The sequence below is a fragment of the Rhea americana genome, unplaced genomic scaffold, assembly GCF_003343005.1.
Source record: "Rhea americana isolate MKP2758 unplaced genomic scaffold, rheAme1 scaffold_305, whole genome shotgun sequence".
In the NCBI taxonomy this organism is placed as follows: domain Eukaryota; kingdom Metazoa; phylum Chordata; class Aves; order Rheiformes; family Rheidae; genus Rhea; species Rhea americana.
In genome coordinates, this window is record NW_028186430.1 from 247,391 (window position 1) to 261,763 (window position 14,373).

The 14,373-nt window shown below is 37.3% G+C and overlaps 1 protein-coding gene across 2 annotated transcripts in view; it reads right to left on the reverse strand.

Moving 5' to 3' along the window:
- IL4R (interleukin 4 receptor) overlaps positions 1-9,799 on the reverse strand; it is an 11,180-nt gene extending 1,381 nt beyond the window's left edge. The window contains exons 1-9 of one of the 2 annotated variants that reach the window (XM_085309859.1): positions 9,172-9,799; positions 5,230-5,371; positions 4,246-4,397; positions 2,982-3,136; positions 2,242-2,398; positions 1,856-1,955; positions 1,177-1,246; positions 963-1,039; positions 1-862 (exon numbers count right to left, since the gene is read on the reverse strand). The exon at positions 1-862 is cut by the window's left edge and continues 1,381 nt beyond it. In XM_085309859.1, the coding sequence (XP_085165985.1) occupies positions 1-862; positions 963-1,039; positions 1,177-1,246; positions 1,856-1,955; positions 2,242-2,398; positions 2,982-3,136; positions 4,246-4,397; positions 5,230-5,371; positions 9,172-9,241 (1,785 nt within the window). In that variant the 5' untranslated portion in view covers positions 9,242-9,799. Of the gene's footprint in view, positions 863-962; positions 1,040-1,176; positions 1,247-1,855; positions 1,956-2,241; positions 2,399-2,981; positions 3,137-4,245; positions 4,398-5,229; positions 5,372-9,171 lie in introns of those variants that run through there. The other variant, XM_085309860.1, reaches the window with a different exon arrangement.
- Positions 9,800-14,373: the final 4,574 nt, after the last annotated feature.

Sequence of the window (14,373 nt, forward strand, 5' to 3'; positions counted from 1 at the left end):
GTATGCAGAGCTACAAGGTTCTGCGGGTGGAGACACGAGGGTATCAAAGCTCTTGTATGCAGAGCTACAAGGTTCTGCGGGTGGAGACACGAGGGCATCAAAGCTCTTGTGTGCAGAGTTGCTTATTTTGTTTTTGATAATCTCAAAGGCTGATTCATTTGGTGATTCCTGAAGCAGGACAGACGAGTCATGCTGAATTTCTGAACTGCATGAAAAAAGGCTTTGGTCAAGCGTATCTAGAGGATCTCCTGCCTCCAAAGAGGCGGAATTTGTGATGGAGCTTTGATAGCCAGATTCAAAGGATTCTTCTGATCGTGCTGACTTCTTACTGGCTGTACTGCAATTGTAGTCGTCTTGCGAAATTTTGGAGAAAAGAGAGTCTGTGTGAAAAATACCACATGGCTGCTGATGCTGGCCTGCATTTTCTTTTGGATTTTGCTGTAATGTGTTTTCTGACTCAAGTCTCCCAAAGATTTTATTCTCGTCTGTGATGATGTCTGTATCTTTATTGCCTTGCGTATTGTTTTCATCTGCCAGGATCTTAACAAACATGTTAGCTAGTGCCTCATTATGTTCAATGTGCTCCCCGAAAGTACTGGCACTGCCCTCACAAGGCTTAAACATGGTGACCCGGTCATGAGGCTCTTCCTGGCTCTCAGCCTCAGTGTCTGTTAAACATTCGCAGATTTCAAGAGACTTTTCAACCAGAATCGTCTCAGGGGTTAAAACAGCACCATACCCTTTTGAGAACCAGTCTCCAGACTTGCTGTGGCAACTGCAAGGTTTCTCAACATTTGTGATGCTATCTTTTCCTTTGAAGCTTTGGCCTGACAAACTTTGAGCCAGACAGTTCTTGCAACTTCTGTTTCGGGGAATCAAAAGAAAAGTACAGTTAATGTTTACATAATAGGAAACTATTTTATGCTGTAAAGCAGCATTTTTTTTTTTTTAATCTTACTTACATTTGGTTTTCCATATGACTCTGCATTAAATCATGGAAAGGGAACTTAATTTCGTCAATGTAGCACAAAACTGAAAACTGATAAAGACATAGAAAAGATTTAGGACACGTGAATTTTATTTAGTATCCTCTACAAAGGCAGGCCAATAGCAGTTACTACATAATCTGTTTTTAGTGATCAGTAAAAGACATTTTCTGCAAAGCCCTTAAATTACCTTGACATTTTTTACAACCAAATGACTCTTGGCTGGATTTGGGATTTGATCCCACCATTCCTTCTTCACTCTGTAAGGCAAGAAAGAAAATTGTTTGTTTTCACTGCATTTTGACGTGATCTCTATACATTTCCTTCCTCTGTTCTGCTCTCCCTCCTAGCTGTCTGCATTTCAGTAACAGGAAGTGCTGCTTCTGTGCATCTACAACTGCTACTTTTCATTAAACTAGTGCAAAGATATTTATATATTTGGTGATATCTATTCTGTGCAACCACAGCCACATGTTTGTCTAACCATGTATGAAAAGATGGGAGAAACAGATATTACAGATTTCATATATTACCATTAAAATGAAAAAAAGGAATACAGACATTTAACCATCATTACTGAGATTCCAGCAAAGACTGGGGCACCAAAATGAGACTCCAAAACTGCAGTTTGCTTCGGATACCATAACAAACCCATTTTAATAAGACTGACAGAGAACATTCACTTATCCTTTCAGAAAATGACAGAGTACAACTAATTCATGTTTATAAAAAATTTGCTTGTGGAGTCTGAGATAAAGATGCAGAGGAAAAACAAATAATTAGATTTCTGGACATTCAACCAGTCTACAGCAATACCCATATCTGTGTGAACTGCTACTCTGTACACCTTCGAATAGTGTTATACATACTTGGCAAAACAGAAGTAACAAGTTACAGCTACTGCCATGATCAGTATGCAGGATACAGGAACAGCCATCTGCAGAATGTCTTTCGTTGTTACTTGATAATCTATTAAATAAACATATACATTTACAGGTGTATGTGTTTATAAATACTAGTACTACGAATACCATATCTGTTGCTCTTCTTTTGCTCCTTAAAATAATGCTAGATATAAAATAAAGCCTTCAAACAAACATCAGAACATATACAGCTGCCAGTGGAATGGCGTTCAGCATGTGTGAAAGACCAGTATGCTCTTTCCTCCAATAAATAAGAGGCAGGAGGGCATGCAAATGCAGTTTATAAAAGTACACTATCCTTTCACCAAGCCACTATTTGTAACCGTACTTACTATAGTGAAATTCAACCTTGTCACTCCAGTCACTCCAGTAGGCTGGGTAGTCTGTATAGTTACACCGTATGCTTACAATGTAATCATATCCTTTCCTCAAAGAGCTTGCAAGAATTTCAAAGCTTTTTGTCTGATAGTTAATTGATTTTATAGAAACCTGAAAAGAAAGTGAGAAAGTTCATTCTGATTTTTTTATGGGATGAAAGGTTGGTGGCAGCAATTAGATACTAATGTGCTTCAGTGACCTTTCACAAATGAGCAGGTGAATGACTGTATGTATCTGCTGTGATACTATGTTTTGCTGTCATTACTGGGTAACATTTGTGACATACTATTATGCAGGTTCTTCCCCTTCCAGAAGCAGCCTGGTCCTAAAGTGCTGAGTACTCTGGACAGTGACTGAAATGCCTCAAGTGTGCCTCAGAGTCATGGGCTGCCTCAAGCTTCCTCATGCCCAAGGAGCATAATGAAGGTCCAGGAACAGAACTGTTGTATTTTGAATCTTTTGCCCAACCTACTGAGAGCCACAGCCAAGGCAAGAGAGTTTCAACCCATTAAAGTCCAGTTTGAATCTCCCTGGGGCAAAGTGACCATGGCAAGGGTGTGCTCAGTGAGTTGCCCTTGCTGGCCCTGACACTATTAAAGAGCTTTATAATTATTTCATTATTAAGATTTTTTAAAGGACTTTTAAAACCTGAAAGCTGCAGAGATAGAGAATGAAGAGACTGTCCGTCTCTTACCTCTGTGGGGTCCTGCTTGCTCCAATATTTTACTTCATAGATCACCGGCTGTCCGGAGAGCAGGGATGAAGGGGTATAGCTCTCTTCCCAGCTCAGATTGAAATTACCATTTTCAGCTTTCTCAATGGCAAGATTTTTGGGGGCCCTTGGCTTAACTGTACATTAAAAAATACAATTAAGAAGAGAATTGCAATGGGAAAGCACTGACGGAGAGAAGCAGAGAGACAAATACTCGCCAGAGACCAGAGTCTCATCACAGTCAATGCATTTAGCCCTTTTCACTATGCTCTAGTACAAGTATATAAAGGACAAAGCAGAATAACTGCAAGGTGTCATTAACAAGCATTGGGTCTTGAAGTTAGCTGAACATTTTAAGTTCTACTTTATGGTACACTGAACACATCTTCCAAAATGGAAAAATGGGGTTAATCTGTGCCCTCACAGAAGCAAGCTATGCYTTGGGGTACACACAAAGCTTCTGACAGCTTCTCAGTCAGATTATTCTAGCTAACTGTCTCGTTGAGATTGATGCAGGTTCCTGCTTATTCTGCTGACGAGTAGAAGCAACATCAAGTATTCTGAAATGAACCACATCATTGGTGCAGATGAATACCTGCCTAAGATACTTGAATGATTTCTCCTGAGTGTTTAAGATGAAACATTGTTCTAAACAAACTAGATGCTTGTAAAGACAGCTACAAACTAAATCTATGCTCTGTCCTGAGAAAGACAAGAATCATTAACTTTTATCATTGGTTGTTAAAATCCAACAGTAATGAAACTGTGAAATCCAACAGTAATTTCAACTGTGAAAACCTCTGTTCAGGGGGATGATTCAACCAGCATGAAAAAAATCAAGGAGGATGACAGCGAGAAACAGTAGAATTGCAGCAGGGGTAATCTAGTTTCCTCCTAGAGACTAGGAGTAGCACATTCCTCAGCCACCTCAGCATCTTCTACAGCCACAAGTAAAACATGCTAAAAATACGGCTAATCCATATCTTATGTATCTCGTGATTGCTAGAAGCTGAGATGATATAGCTAGAGGAAGAATCACTCTCTCCTTGCCCCACTTCTTTTATTCTCTCCTTAAGAATCTGCTTCAGAATCAGGTTACTAAGCCAAATGAACACTTGATTTGTACCAGGAGAGCATTTTTCATCTCCAATAAGGAAAAACTCTTCAAGCAACATTAACAAGGAGTTAGGTAGAATTACAAAGCCTGTAACCAGATGTCCTGGTAACAAAGTAAATAATTTCTTACCAACCAAGGCTGGTGTAACACTGTAATTCCATATATCAGTCCCATTCAACTGCAGAGCTAGAATATAGGTGAGGCCGGATACAAAATAATCAGAATATATTGTGCAAGTACATGTAGAACTCTCTTTTCCATTCTCAGGGACACAAACATTTCTGCAAAATAAACAGAAAATTATGTGATATTTACATAGTGTTACACACACTATTCTTCAAAATATGCAATCAAGGATCCCAGTGTGTAGAGCTAGTATACTTTGAGACAAACAACCTTAATTCCTAGAAGTATTTAGCCAAAACAACCCTGAACAGAACTATCCTCCAAATCCTCAAATAACCCATCCATCCCCAAACACTCATCAGCTATCTGTACTGCGTTAGTATAAAACTTGATGGAAAACTAAGGATTGATCCCAAGAGGAAAAATTAAAACCAAAAGCATCGTTTGTCACACTTTAGCCTCTGAAAGAGCAGATTAATTGCCTGTTAGTATGGGAACAGTTTTACTATACTGCAGAAAAAAACAAAAACAAAAAAACCCAACCCCCCCCCCAAGATTATCTGAATGTCTCTGGGGAGAAATCATATGGAAAGAAGAAGAGCCCAGATGTGTCTTTCTCTGTAGGAAGTGACAGGAAGACTCCCTGTGTTGCAGAAATGGGGCAAACAGTCTGTGCATGAACAAGGAGTTACACTGTATGCAGAGAATTTCACTTGGATTCTAGGTAAGGGTTCCTTTTACACAGGCTACAGACAGTAGATCAGGTAAGTTTCTTCTGAAGGAGGTAAAAATTCTCCTGAAACAAAGGTCAGGTAAACTTACACAAGCCCTAGCACTCCTACAAGTAACTCTTGATCACTCCTCTGTACTAAGAGTGCAAAGAAGTCTGCAGAAGAGTGCTCCAGTGAATACAGCATGCTGTTTATAGTAGCATCTCATTTTTCCTCTTTTCAGCAATGATAATGGAATGCTTTAATAAACACTTACTGCACAGGCAAAAATTCCTTCCTGTAATAGAGTAGGAATTCTTTGGAGCATTTTGTCTGCATGGGTACTTTCCAGTGACAAACCAGTTCTTCGGCATAGTCAGTGAAGCACGCAAACTCCTGTACATGTCCTGTAGCCATAACTAGGGAGAAGCAGCACACAGTAAGAAACAGAAGAATCAAAAGAATAAATCAGACTCAGCGGGAACATAAAATCCTTTCCTCTAAACAGAGTGATCAACTCCTTGTAAGGGAAGTGAAAGCACAGCCATTTCTCATGTTCTGGGTAAATGGAAAGAGATGTATGACAAGCATCTCCAGAAAGGTGAAGACCACCTCTAAGTTTTTGAAGGTCTGCAGTAGAAATACTGAAATAAAAAAGCACAACTCATCTAATATAGACTGCTAGGCACAGAAAATCTGATCTTGATGCGCTCTACCTAAAACACACCAACTTTTAAAACAGCATTATCCCATGTGTTAAATACACAAGGTTCAAAACTCAAAATTCAGATAATTGACAGAGTCAGACCAAGATCTCTGCCTAAAGGCATTTATCTGCACTTTATCTACTCTGGTTCCAAGCCTCCTGTGTGAACAGCCCTCTGTCTTCCCGAAACAGTTCCCTGTAGCCTAGAGGATCTTCCTGTCACAGATTTTCATCTAGTATACAGCTTTCTTAATTTCATTCAGTACTTCCTGTTATGTTTTGTATATTTATTTCTTATGACAGTGTTCAGAGTTCTGATCAGATTCAGAGTCACATCGTCCTGGGCATTGAGAGGGCACAAAAAAGCCCTAAATCCTTGTACTCCAACATTATTAGCATTTGCTATCTCTTTTACTGGTGATCTTTCAGAACAACAAGAAAACATTGGTCAAATCAATTTTGATAGAACTGGAAAGAGAAATGGGAAACACAATCCTCAGTATCCTTTCCAGCCCCATTTTCCCATTATTTAATATGTCTGCATCGTGAAACAAAGAGCAGAAACAGTAATGTGACATTAAGATTGTGCTGTTACTAGAACTAACAGTGTACCAAACTTACGGTACTGAAATGTGATCATTTCTAAATGAAGCTGTCAGAAATTACTATTACTTTTATCATTCTAGACAATTCTTTCCTTTCTTCCATGTTTGACCTTTCAGATATTTGTAAAACTTTACAGTATCTCCCTTTTCTTACACAAGTCATACAGATCTAATTATTTCTATCCTTCTTTATATCTCAGTTCCCTCATAAAAATTTGCTCGGTTGCTAGCATCCTATTTATTGATATTTTTCTGATCGTGAGTTTCTTAAGAGATTTTGCTAGAAGTATTCCTGCTGCAGTTACATAAGAGCCATATAAAGACGTGACTTAATTTCTGTAYAGTACACAAATAATTCTGTTCACATAGCCCAGCACATGACTGACTTTATTCTTGTCATTTATACTGCAAAATCAAGACTAATTTGCCACTGATTCACATCCTGTAAGGTCCTTTAGACACTGCTGCTTTGCAGGCTTCTTCATCCCAATGAATGTCTGTATTTCATATTATTCCTTCCATGCAGGAACTTTTATTGTTAAAAGTACCAAGTTTCACTATTTTCTTCCTATTTTTCTTCTTTTTTTGTGGTCCCTTTGTGTTTTTCTTTTTCTAATATAACTTCTGCGTATTTTGAGATAGTATAACATCTGCAGATAAACATGCTGATCAGCTACCTTTTAGTGGGCATAATGACAGCTCAGATAGAATTGGATCTACCACAAGGCCCAGTGTCACTTCATCAGAAACTTGATTCAAAGAAAGAGTTCATTGTTTAGTACTCTTTAGTACTACTATATATCATTTTCACTTCCCTTTTAAAAAGTCCTCCCACAAAACTTGATTACCAAGCAGTTCGGGATCACTTGAGTAATCCCAATAATATTAGTAGCACTCATTATGCAAATGAAAATGTAGTAGAAATTCAAGGAAACATTTTTAAACTCTGCAAGAATCATAATTAATTTTTCTGGTATATTGCCTGATTATAAACCTAGAACTGCCTGTAGCTCCTGCTTTCATTATTGTTAAAATATTAAAATAGTGTCTTCTTCCATTTTAGTTATAAAGGATAGATTTTTATCTTGTAGATAAAAACAAGCACTCTTAATTACTTTCTGAATGGCAGTACCCCACTTAGTTCCCTTTTGTTCTGCATTGCCCATGATTCTTCAAAAACAACAACAAAAAACCCATCAGAAGAGCAGCAAGTTAAAGATTAAACGTCTGCAATATTCTAGCAGTCAGATGGCTCATTTATTTTTAAAAAAATGTTATCTATTTATCTTGTTACTGTTGTTTATATTCGTATTGCTATTTATATTTTTACTGTTCATTTTTATTATTTTTCCACTTGAAAATGGGCTTTTAAAAGACCTACTAAATGTTGAGCCCTTTAAAGATGGGACTTTGTTATTTTTCAGCGTGTTAATGATTGAATTACACGAAGTTCTTCCTGTTGTGCTGTTATGACCGCTTACAACCTTACTTTACCTTGCCTTTTAGTGTCCTCATGTCTTTCCTGCATTCTAAACTATTCCTTGTGTTCTTCTCCTGTGACCTTTTCCCTTTTCCATCTTTGGTATGACATTTTTGTAAACCTCAGATATTTAAAAATTTCCTTTTGAAACCACATGCAGTACAAAGTTTGCTTTCAGTTCATGTAGTTGAAAAAGGGAACTGAAATAATGGACTTCTTTTTTCATCCTCAGCAAGAACAACATGATGAAGAAACTTAAAACGCGGTAATCTGAAATTAAAACTTGATAATTTATAGAATATCTGGGACTACCTAGATCAAATGACCCAGCCAATGTACACTTACAAAGCTCGATCATTCTCAGTAATTCAAATTGCAAAATTCCCTCCAGTATCATCAGCATGTTCTGAACTCATAGTACACAAGGAAGTAGCTAATAAACTTTTTTTTTAAGGTATAACTTATTTTTGTTTTTTCTTTTTTTCTGTTTTTGTTTGCTTTTCTTAAAAAGAAAGCAGACTATTGTGTAGCTACTTAAAAACTTTGGAAAGTAAAACATAAACTGATTTTCCAGAGAATAAGACATGTTCCTGGAAGATAAGATTTTGTAAATCTAACTTCTCTTTATAATGAAATATCAGAAAAGATAAGGAAAAAAGATTTCATATTTTTCTTCATACTCCTGTCAGGTAAACGTAGGAGAATAACCATTAAGTAACTAGCAGCACTTAGACTTAATGTGAATATACATCTTGATAGACCAAAAGATATGATGTCCTACGTGCTTATCACTACACGTCAGTCATCTGCCCCTGTACAAGCACCAGTCACAGTATGAAATGCCTTACCACAAGTGCTTGCAAAATTTATTCAAATCCAGTCAGCTAAGTTTTCCAGCTTAATAGCTCTACATACTTTGGAGAATGCATGCAGACAGCTGCCTTTTGACTGCAGGTCTACAGGCTCACCCTCCTTTTTATGAGCACAGCTCCCTCAAGAGCTATTGCTGATGATTTCTTTTTGGCTCACATGGGTGACAGTGGCAGTTATGAAAATAAGCAGATGAGACACTAATGGGCTTTCCATCTTATGGGATGTTTACAGAGATGTCCCTGGGACATTGCAGAGAAGCCTGTTTGCAGCAAGGTGTCCAATATAGATCAGATAACGGGGAGCAGATGGATGACTTTCCAAATCTCAAGAATCTGCAAGAAGCAGAAACTATTTCTTACAGTCAATATGGAAAAGGTCAGTAAAAAGAGATGATGAGAATTTATTCTAATATATGAATCTCTCTGATGCACATAGTTACACAATTTATTCAAGTCAATTAATGATAGTAATAATGCTGTCTACTAGTTATTCTTAATCATGGTAAGATACCGTTGATAACTTCAATGTAATAATTTAAAACACTGATGAACGTACTTGCATTTGTTGCACACAAAAAGAAAAGGATCCACAGGGTATGCAGTGAAGCAGTTGGGTTTCTTGCCATCACTGACACTGGTCAGGTTCAGCAGAACAAGCTGTGCTGAAATTCTGCCAACAGAAAACATTACAAGCTTACATCAGTGTCTTAGTTGAGGGAGGGCTGTAGCTCTTCCTAGCACTGTGCTAGATGTCAGGATTAAGATCCCATGTAGTGTCTGATCCGCCTAAAGTTCGTTCATGGAACAATATGAACTGAAGGAGAGTAAGAGCAATTGAGTTAGAAGATTTTTCTGCAAAAAGGCAGTTACAGAGGACAATAGTGTGTCACCTGCTGTGGGCCTACTCTTTTCAGGTACTTAAGGGAAAAAAAAAATCCCCCCCCTAAAAAAAGAAAAAAAAAACCAAAACAAAACAAACAAAAACAAACAGGTGCTGTTCGTACGTGAGATAGTAAAAGAGTAAGCACTGGATCAAAACAATTAATTGACAATCAACATGTTACTAGAACCATAAGATTCCACTCAGATAACTGAGTGGAATTTTGTCCTGTCACTATTACCCTAGATTCTGAGAATTCCCAACCTCTTAAAAAAAGTTTTGAGCAAAGACCTCTGCACAGAATGCAAACAGAATGCAAATTTATTAAAATTATAAGTAGATATTGTATAACATACACATAGTTAGGATAGGAGACATCAGCACAACTTTAGAAAAAGAAAATCATGCAGCTTTTATATACTGCAATTCTTGAAGCATAGTGAAGTTCAGTAAGTAAACTGAAACCAGATGAAATAATCCATTTAAACAGCTTCTCTCCCCCCCCCCCAATTTTACTGAAGACACAAAGTAGCCAATTGGTAGAAGATTCTACTCAGGATTAAATGTGGCTACCAACTTGCATATCACTAGAAATGTATGTGGTGTGAGTATTTGATAACTAGATAAATTTATATGTAAAGTCACACTCACTAATATGGACTGACCACGACTTTGTGTTCAGCATAAAGAGGGATAAACCTTGTTCAGAAATGCATCAGCTGTTGACATAAAATGCTTTTATCTGTTCCTCTTATACTTTGGGTATCTTCTAGTCTCCAAGCCTGGACACAGTGTTCTTACACCTACTAACTCATCTGCTACAGCTGCTCCGCTTACATCTACAGAGCTCCCAGGTGGTACGGTATTTTTGATTTCAAAACCTCACAATTCCCTTTGCGATTGAGTAAAGAGGATAGAAACTCTCAGAAGATTTCTTCTGACTGGAGACAGGTTTTTGGCTTTCTGTATAAGTTCTGTTAGATTTTGAAGTAGAAGAAATCATAAAAACATTTGTTGCTGGTGATTGAGTACCCTCTACTACTAACCTAACTGCAAAAGCAGAACAACTCCTGACACTTCTGCCGGATTTGAGATTCACCAGTGCACCAGACAAAAGGAATCAGCTGAGGGATCAGCAACTTTGCTGTAGTATAAACTTCAAGTGATTAGCTTGGGAAGAATTTAATGTTGTTTTGGAAATATGCATGTGGGCACTGTACACATGTAAGAGTGTGTAGACACAGAAGAATGCTGCTGAAGCCATATTCCTTCAAATACCACTCCTCAAAAACTGGTAAGACTCTCAAGAACAGCTGCTGAAAATTTGTTGTCAATTACAATAAACACAATGTAGAAAACAGTCAGAATCTTTCACAGCTGAGTAAGGCACAGAAAAAAACCCAACTTTTTTTAAAAGAATTCTATGCCTTTTATTGATGAACTTTATGTAGATAAGTAGATAGCAGAATGTAGCAACAGAATCTTAATATCTACAACACATTTACAAGAACTAGCACTTCTTTTATAGTGTCTATATATTTATTTATATAAATATATAGATGTGTATGTATTTATATAAATATGGACATAATAGACATATAGGTACATATATACATATTATATATACACATATATTTTACATATACATATAATATTTATTTATAGTGTGTCTATCTATAGTGTGTTTTCTCTCTCTMTMTATATATTATACTATACTGTGTTCAGGCTAAGTTAGACTCAGTTCCAAGCCTCATTATCCAGGCTGCTACTTTTTACAATGCTGTTTTTCTTCCATTCTCATATACATGACTGACCATTCTTTAAAATAAGCTTCTGAAGATTAAACATGGAAAATTTCAGCCTTAGAAGTTAAGCAATAAGTACAAATAAGCTAGAATAGAAACTGTTTTGTGACCTTACCGGAAGCAGTTACTGCTCATCCAGTAATAAAGAGCCTACTTTAACAATGAATTTCTCATAAATATTCAGGAAAACTATTACTCAACAGCTGAGTTTTTCATTTTTGGCAACGGACAAAATGTGATTGTCCACACTAATAAAGTTTTCAAAAAGAATAAAATGCCTTTTTGCAGCTCAGAAAGAAAAGAGCAAAGTACTCCAGCCAACAGAAGTCTTTCTTCTCCTCATTTTAATTGGCATTATCAAAGGAGGAAATGCTTGCTTTTCCAGTCCATTGCTGAGTAAYAGTGTCCCATGACTGCAGTTCCAAGAAACTCTGAAAACTTTTGCCAAACAATCCTGTATCACATAAGCACGTAGGAATCAGCAGATAGCGGGTGGGCGGGGGGGGGGGTGTGAGGGGGAGAGGGGGGACTCCCCTACAGGAAGAAAGGCAATTTGGATACTTTGACGAAAGTAGGTTTAAACCACAGCTCTAACGAAAAGCAAACTTCTTTAATAATAAAGAGAGGTGAATTATAAAACCAATACCAAGGGTTAGGGAGAAAAACTAAAAATAACAAAAGCTTTCCCATCTGTAGGCTCTTAAGTTTTTCTTAATATCAAATAATGAAATACTAACTTTTTAAATTTAATAAAGTATATATATACACACACACACTTAACATAGGTTTAACAAAGTACATAAGCATATATGTTAAACGTAGAGTATATAAGATATACATATACGTTAAACGTAGAGTATATAAGTTATATACAATATTAAGTTCTCAGCAACCTGTAACCCTAAATGTTAATAATATAACACTGTACATTTTGTGGAAAATAAGGCACAGAAGACCTAAATGATTTTCCCAAAACTATGGAAGTAATCCTTATATGGCTGGAAGTAGCTCTATACAATTATTGGCACAAGTTATAGGCTTCAGTCATCTGATTATTCTTATCTCTTGAAAAATATTAAGATGTAATTGAAAAGATTTAATTTGCTCTTGAGGAAAAAAGAATATTTTCTAGCTTGGGCTTTTAAATAAATTTAAATAAACTTGAGTCAGTTAATCTGCAGGTATAATCTGTAAAACTGTTATGCTCAGAGGGTAATCAGGCACAAAAGACAAATGATGGTCATTTCTACCTCAAATTGCTTAATTTACCTTTGTTGCAATTGTACAGTTAGAGTGCCACTTCCCATTTTAAAAGTAGGATTTTACTTTTAAAGGAAAACTTGTCTTATTCTTTTTTTTTTAAAAGTTATAACTGCAGACTAAAATCAGATAAGCAGTACAAAGCAACGCATAATTACTTTATTAGTCAACTGATTTTATATCAACATTTGAAAAGAAAAAAGATAAGAGAAAATTTTCTCCTGTATTATTATTATTGCTACTTTTTTGTTGATTTTTTTTCTAAATGCCAACAAAAAATGTTACATCTTCAGGAACATATCGTGTAATACCTACTCTTTGACATGCAGTATGACTGTCAGAGGCAACCACATAAGGCATACCAACAGTAAGAAGCATAGGTGTCTTAGAAAAAGCAGAAGAAAGTTTTCAGAAAAATTCGGGATGCTAAGGAGAGTCCTGTGCACTGTGTTAAGGAGGAGGTTTGGATGAAGGCGTACACTAGAAGATACTTTGGAGTTCTAGTAAGGAAGTATGGCAACACTGGTGAATGAAGGGTGAAAGATTAAATTTAATAGCTCCCACTTGGCATTATCTAAACTAAACAGGAAACTGTTCCCTTATACTCCTTTCTCATGCCTCTTTACCATCCAGTTAATTTGACATCGTGTTACCACTGTCTCTACTTGCCAAGACTGGTGGGTTAGAAAGGGTGGATTAGAAAAATCCAGATCAGAAAAATCAGATCCAGTATCAGGTCCTTAAAAAAAAAAAAAAAAAAAGACAGAAAAAAAGGACAGATCTCCCTTATAAAGAGTTCATATATTTTTTTTTTAATCTTCTAGGACAAAACACACATATTACTACATAGCTAACAGTATTTTCTGCCGGCTACAGAAGGCATTTCCCTTCAAAATGGTGAATTTTAAGGGAACAAGACATTTTTAAATGAATAACTGAACTAATATTTCAATGCCATCTTCACTTCACAAAGCCCTTCATCTAGCTTGCAATGCTTACTGTTAATGACATTTTACATTCCATACCCAGTACAAGTGCAAAGCCTTACAAATGATATCCGCGTTTCCAGCACAGCACACATATGGATAAATCTAGCCTCATAAATAAGAGAAGAGCCTCTCAAAATGGATGGATGAGTTCTCCCTACAAAGCCTGAAACTTGTCAGTTTTCATTTATAACTTAAGCTGCAGTTTCTGCATTTGAACATGTTCCCTTACTGAGATGATGAAAGAAAGCAATAGGTATAACAACATGCTATTCGGGCATATAATGAATATCATGCTTTCATATAATTTGACAAATTGTAAAATAATAGCCTGCAAGCAGCAAGATAGCTTCAGGTATTTTCTAACTTTGAACCAATAGAACCGACAGAAACTGCTGAGCTTGAACATCTTGAGAAAAATGCTAGTTTTGCAAATAGCGTAGCCTACAACGACCAGGAGAGCTCCCGCGAAGGAYCAGAGCTCCAGAAATATCAGTTTATCATAAATTGATATTCTCCTGACATTATACACAATGGGAACAATAAATAAAAAAAATAAACTAGAAGAAGAAGAAGTAGTAGTAGTAGTCGTCTGGGACCCAGGCGCGCAGCTCCGCAGGCTGCAGCGAGCTCGGCGCGGCGGTTCCGCGGCGGTTCCGCGGCGGTTCCGCGGCGGTTCCGCGGAGCGCGGAGGCTCCGGGCGCTGCACCGGCCGCGTCGTGAGCGCGTTCCGAGGGCCGCGCGAGCTGAACAGCCTGGGGAAAGGATCAGCGCTCCCGCCAGGAAAGCGCTTCACGCCGACGAGGAAGCTCCCCCGGCTCCCGAGC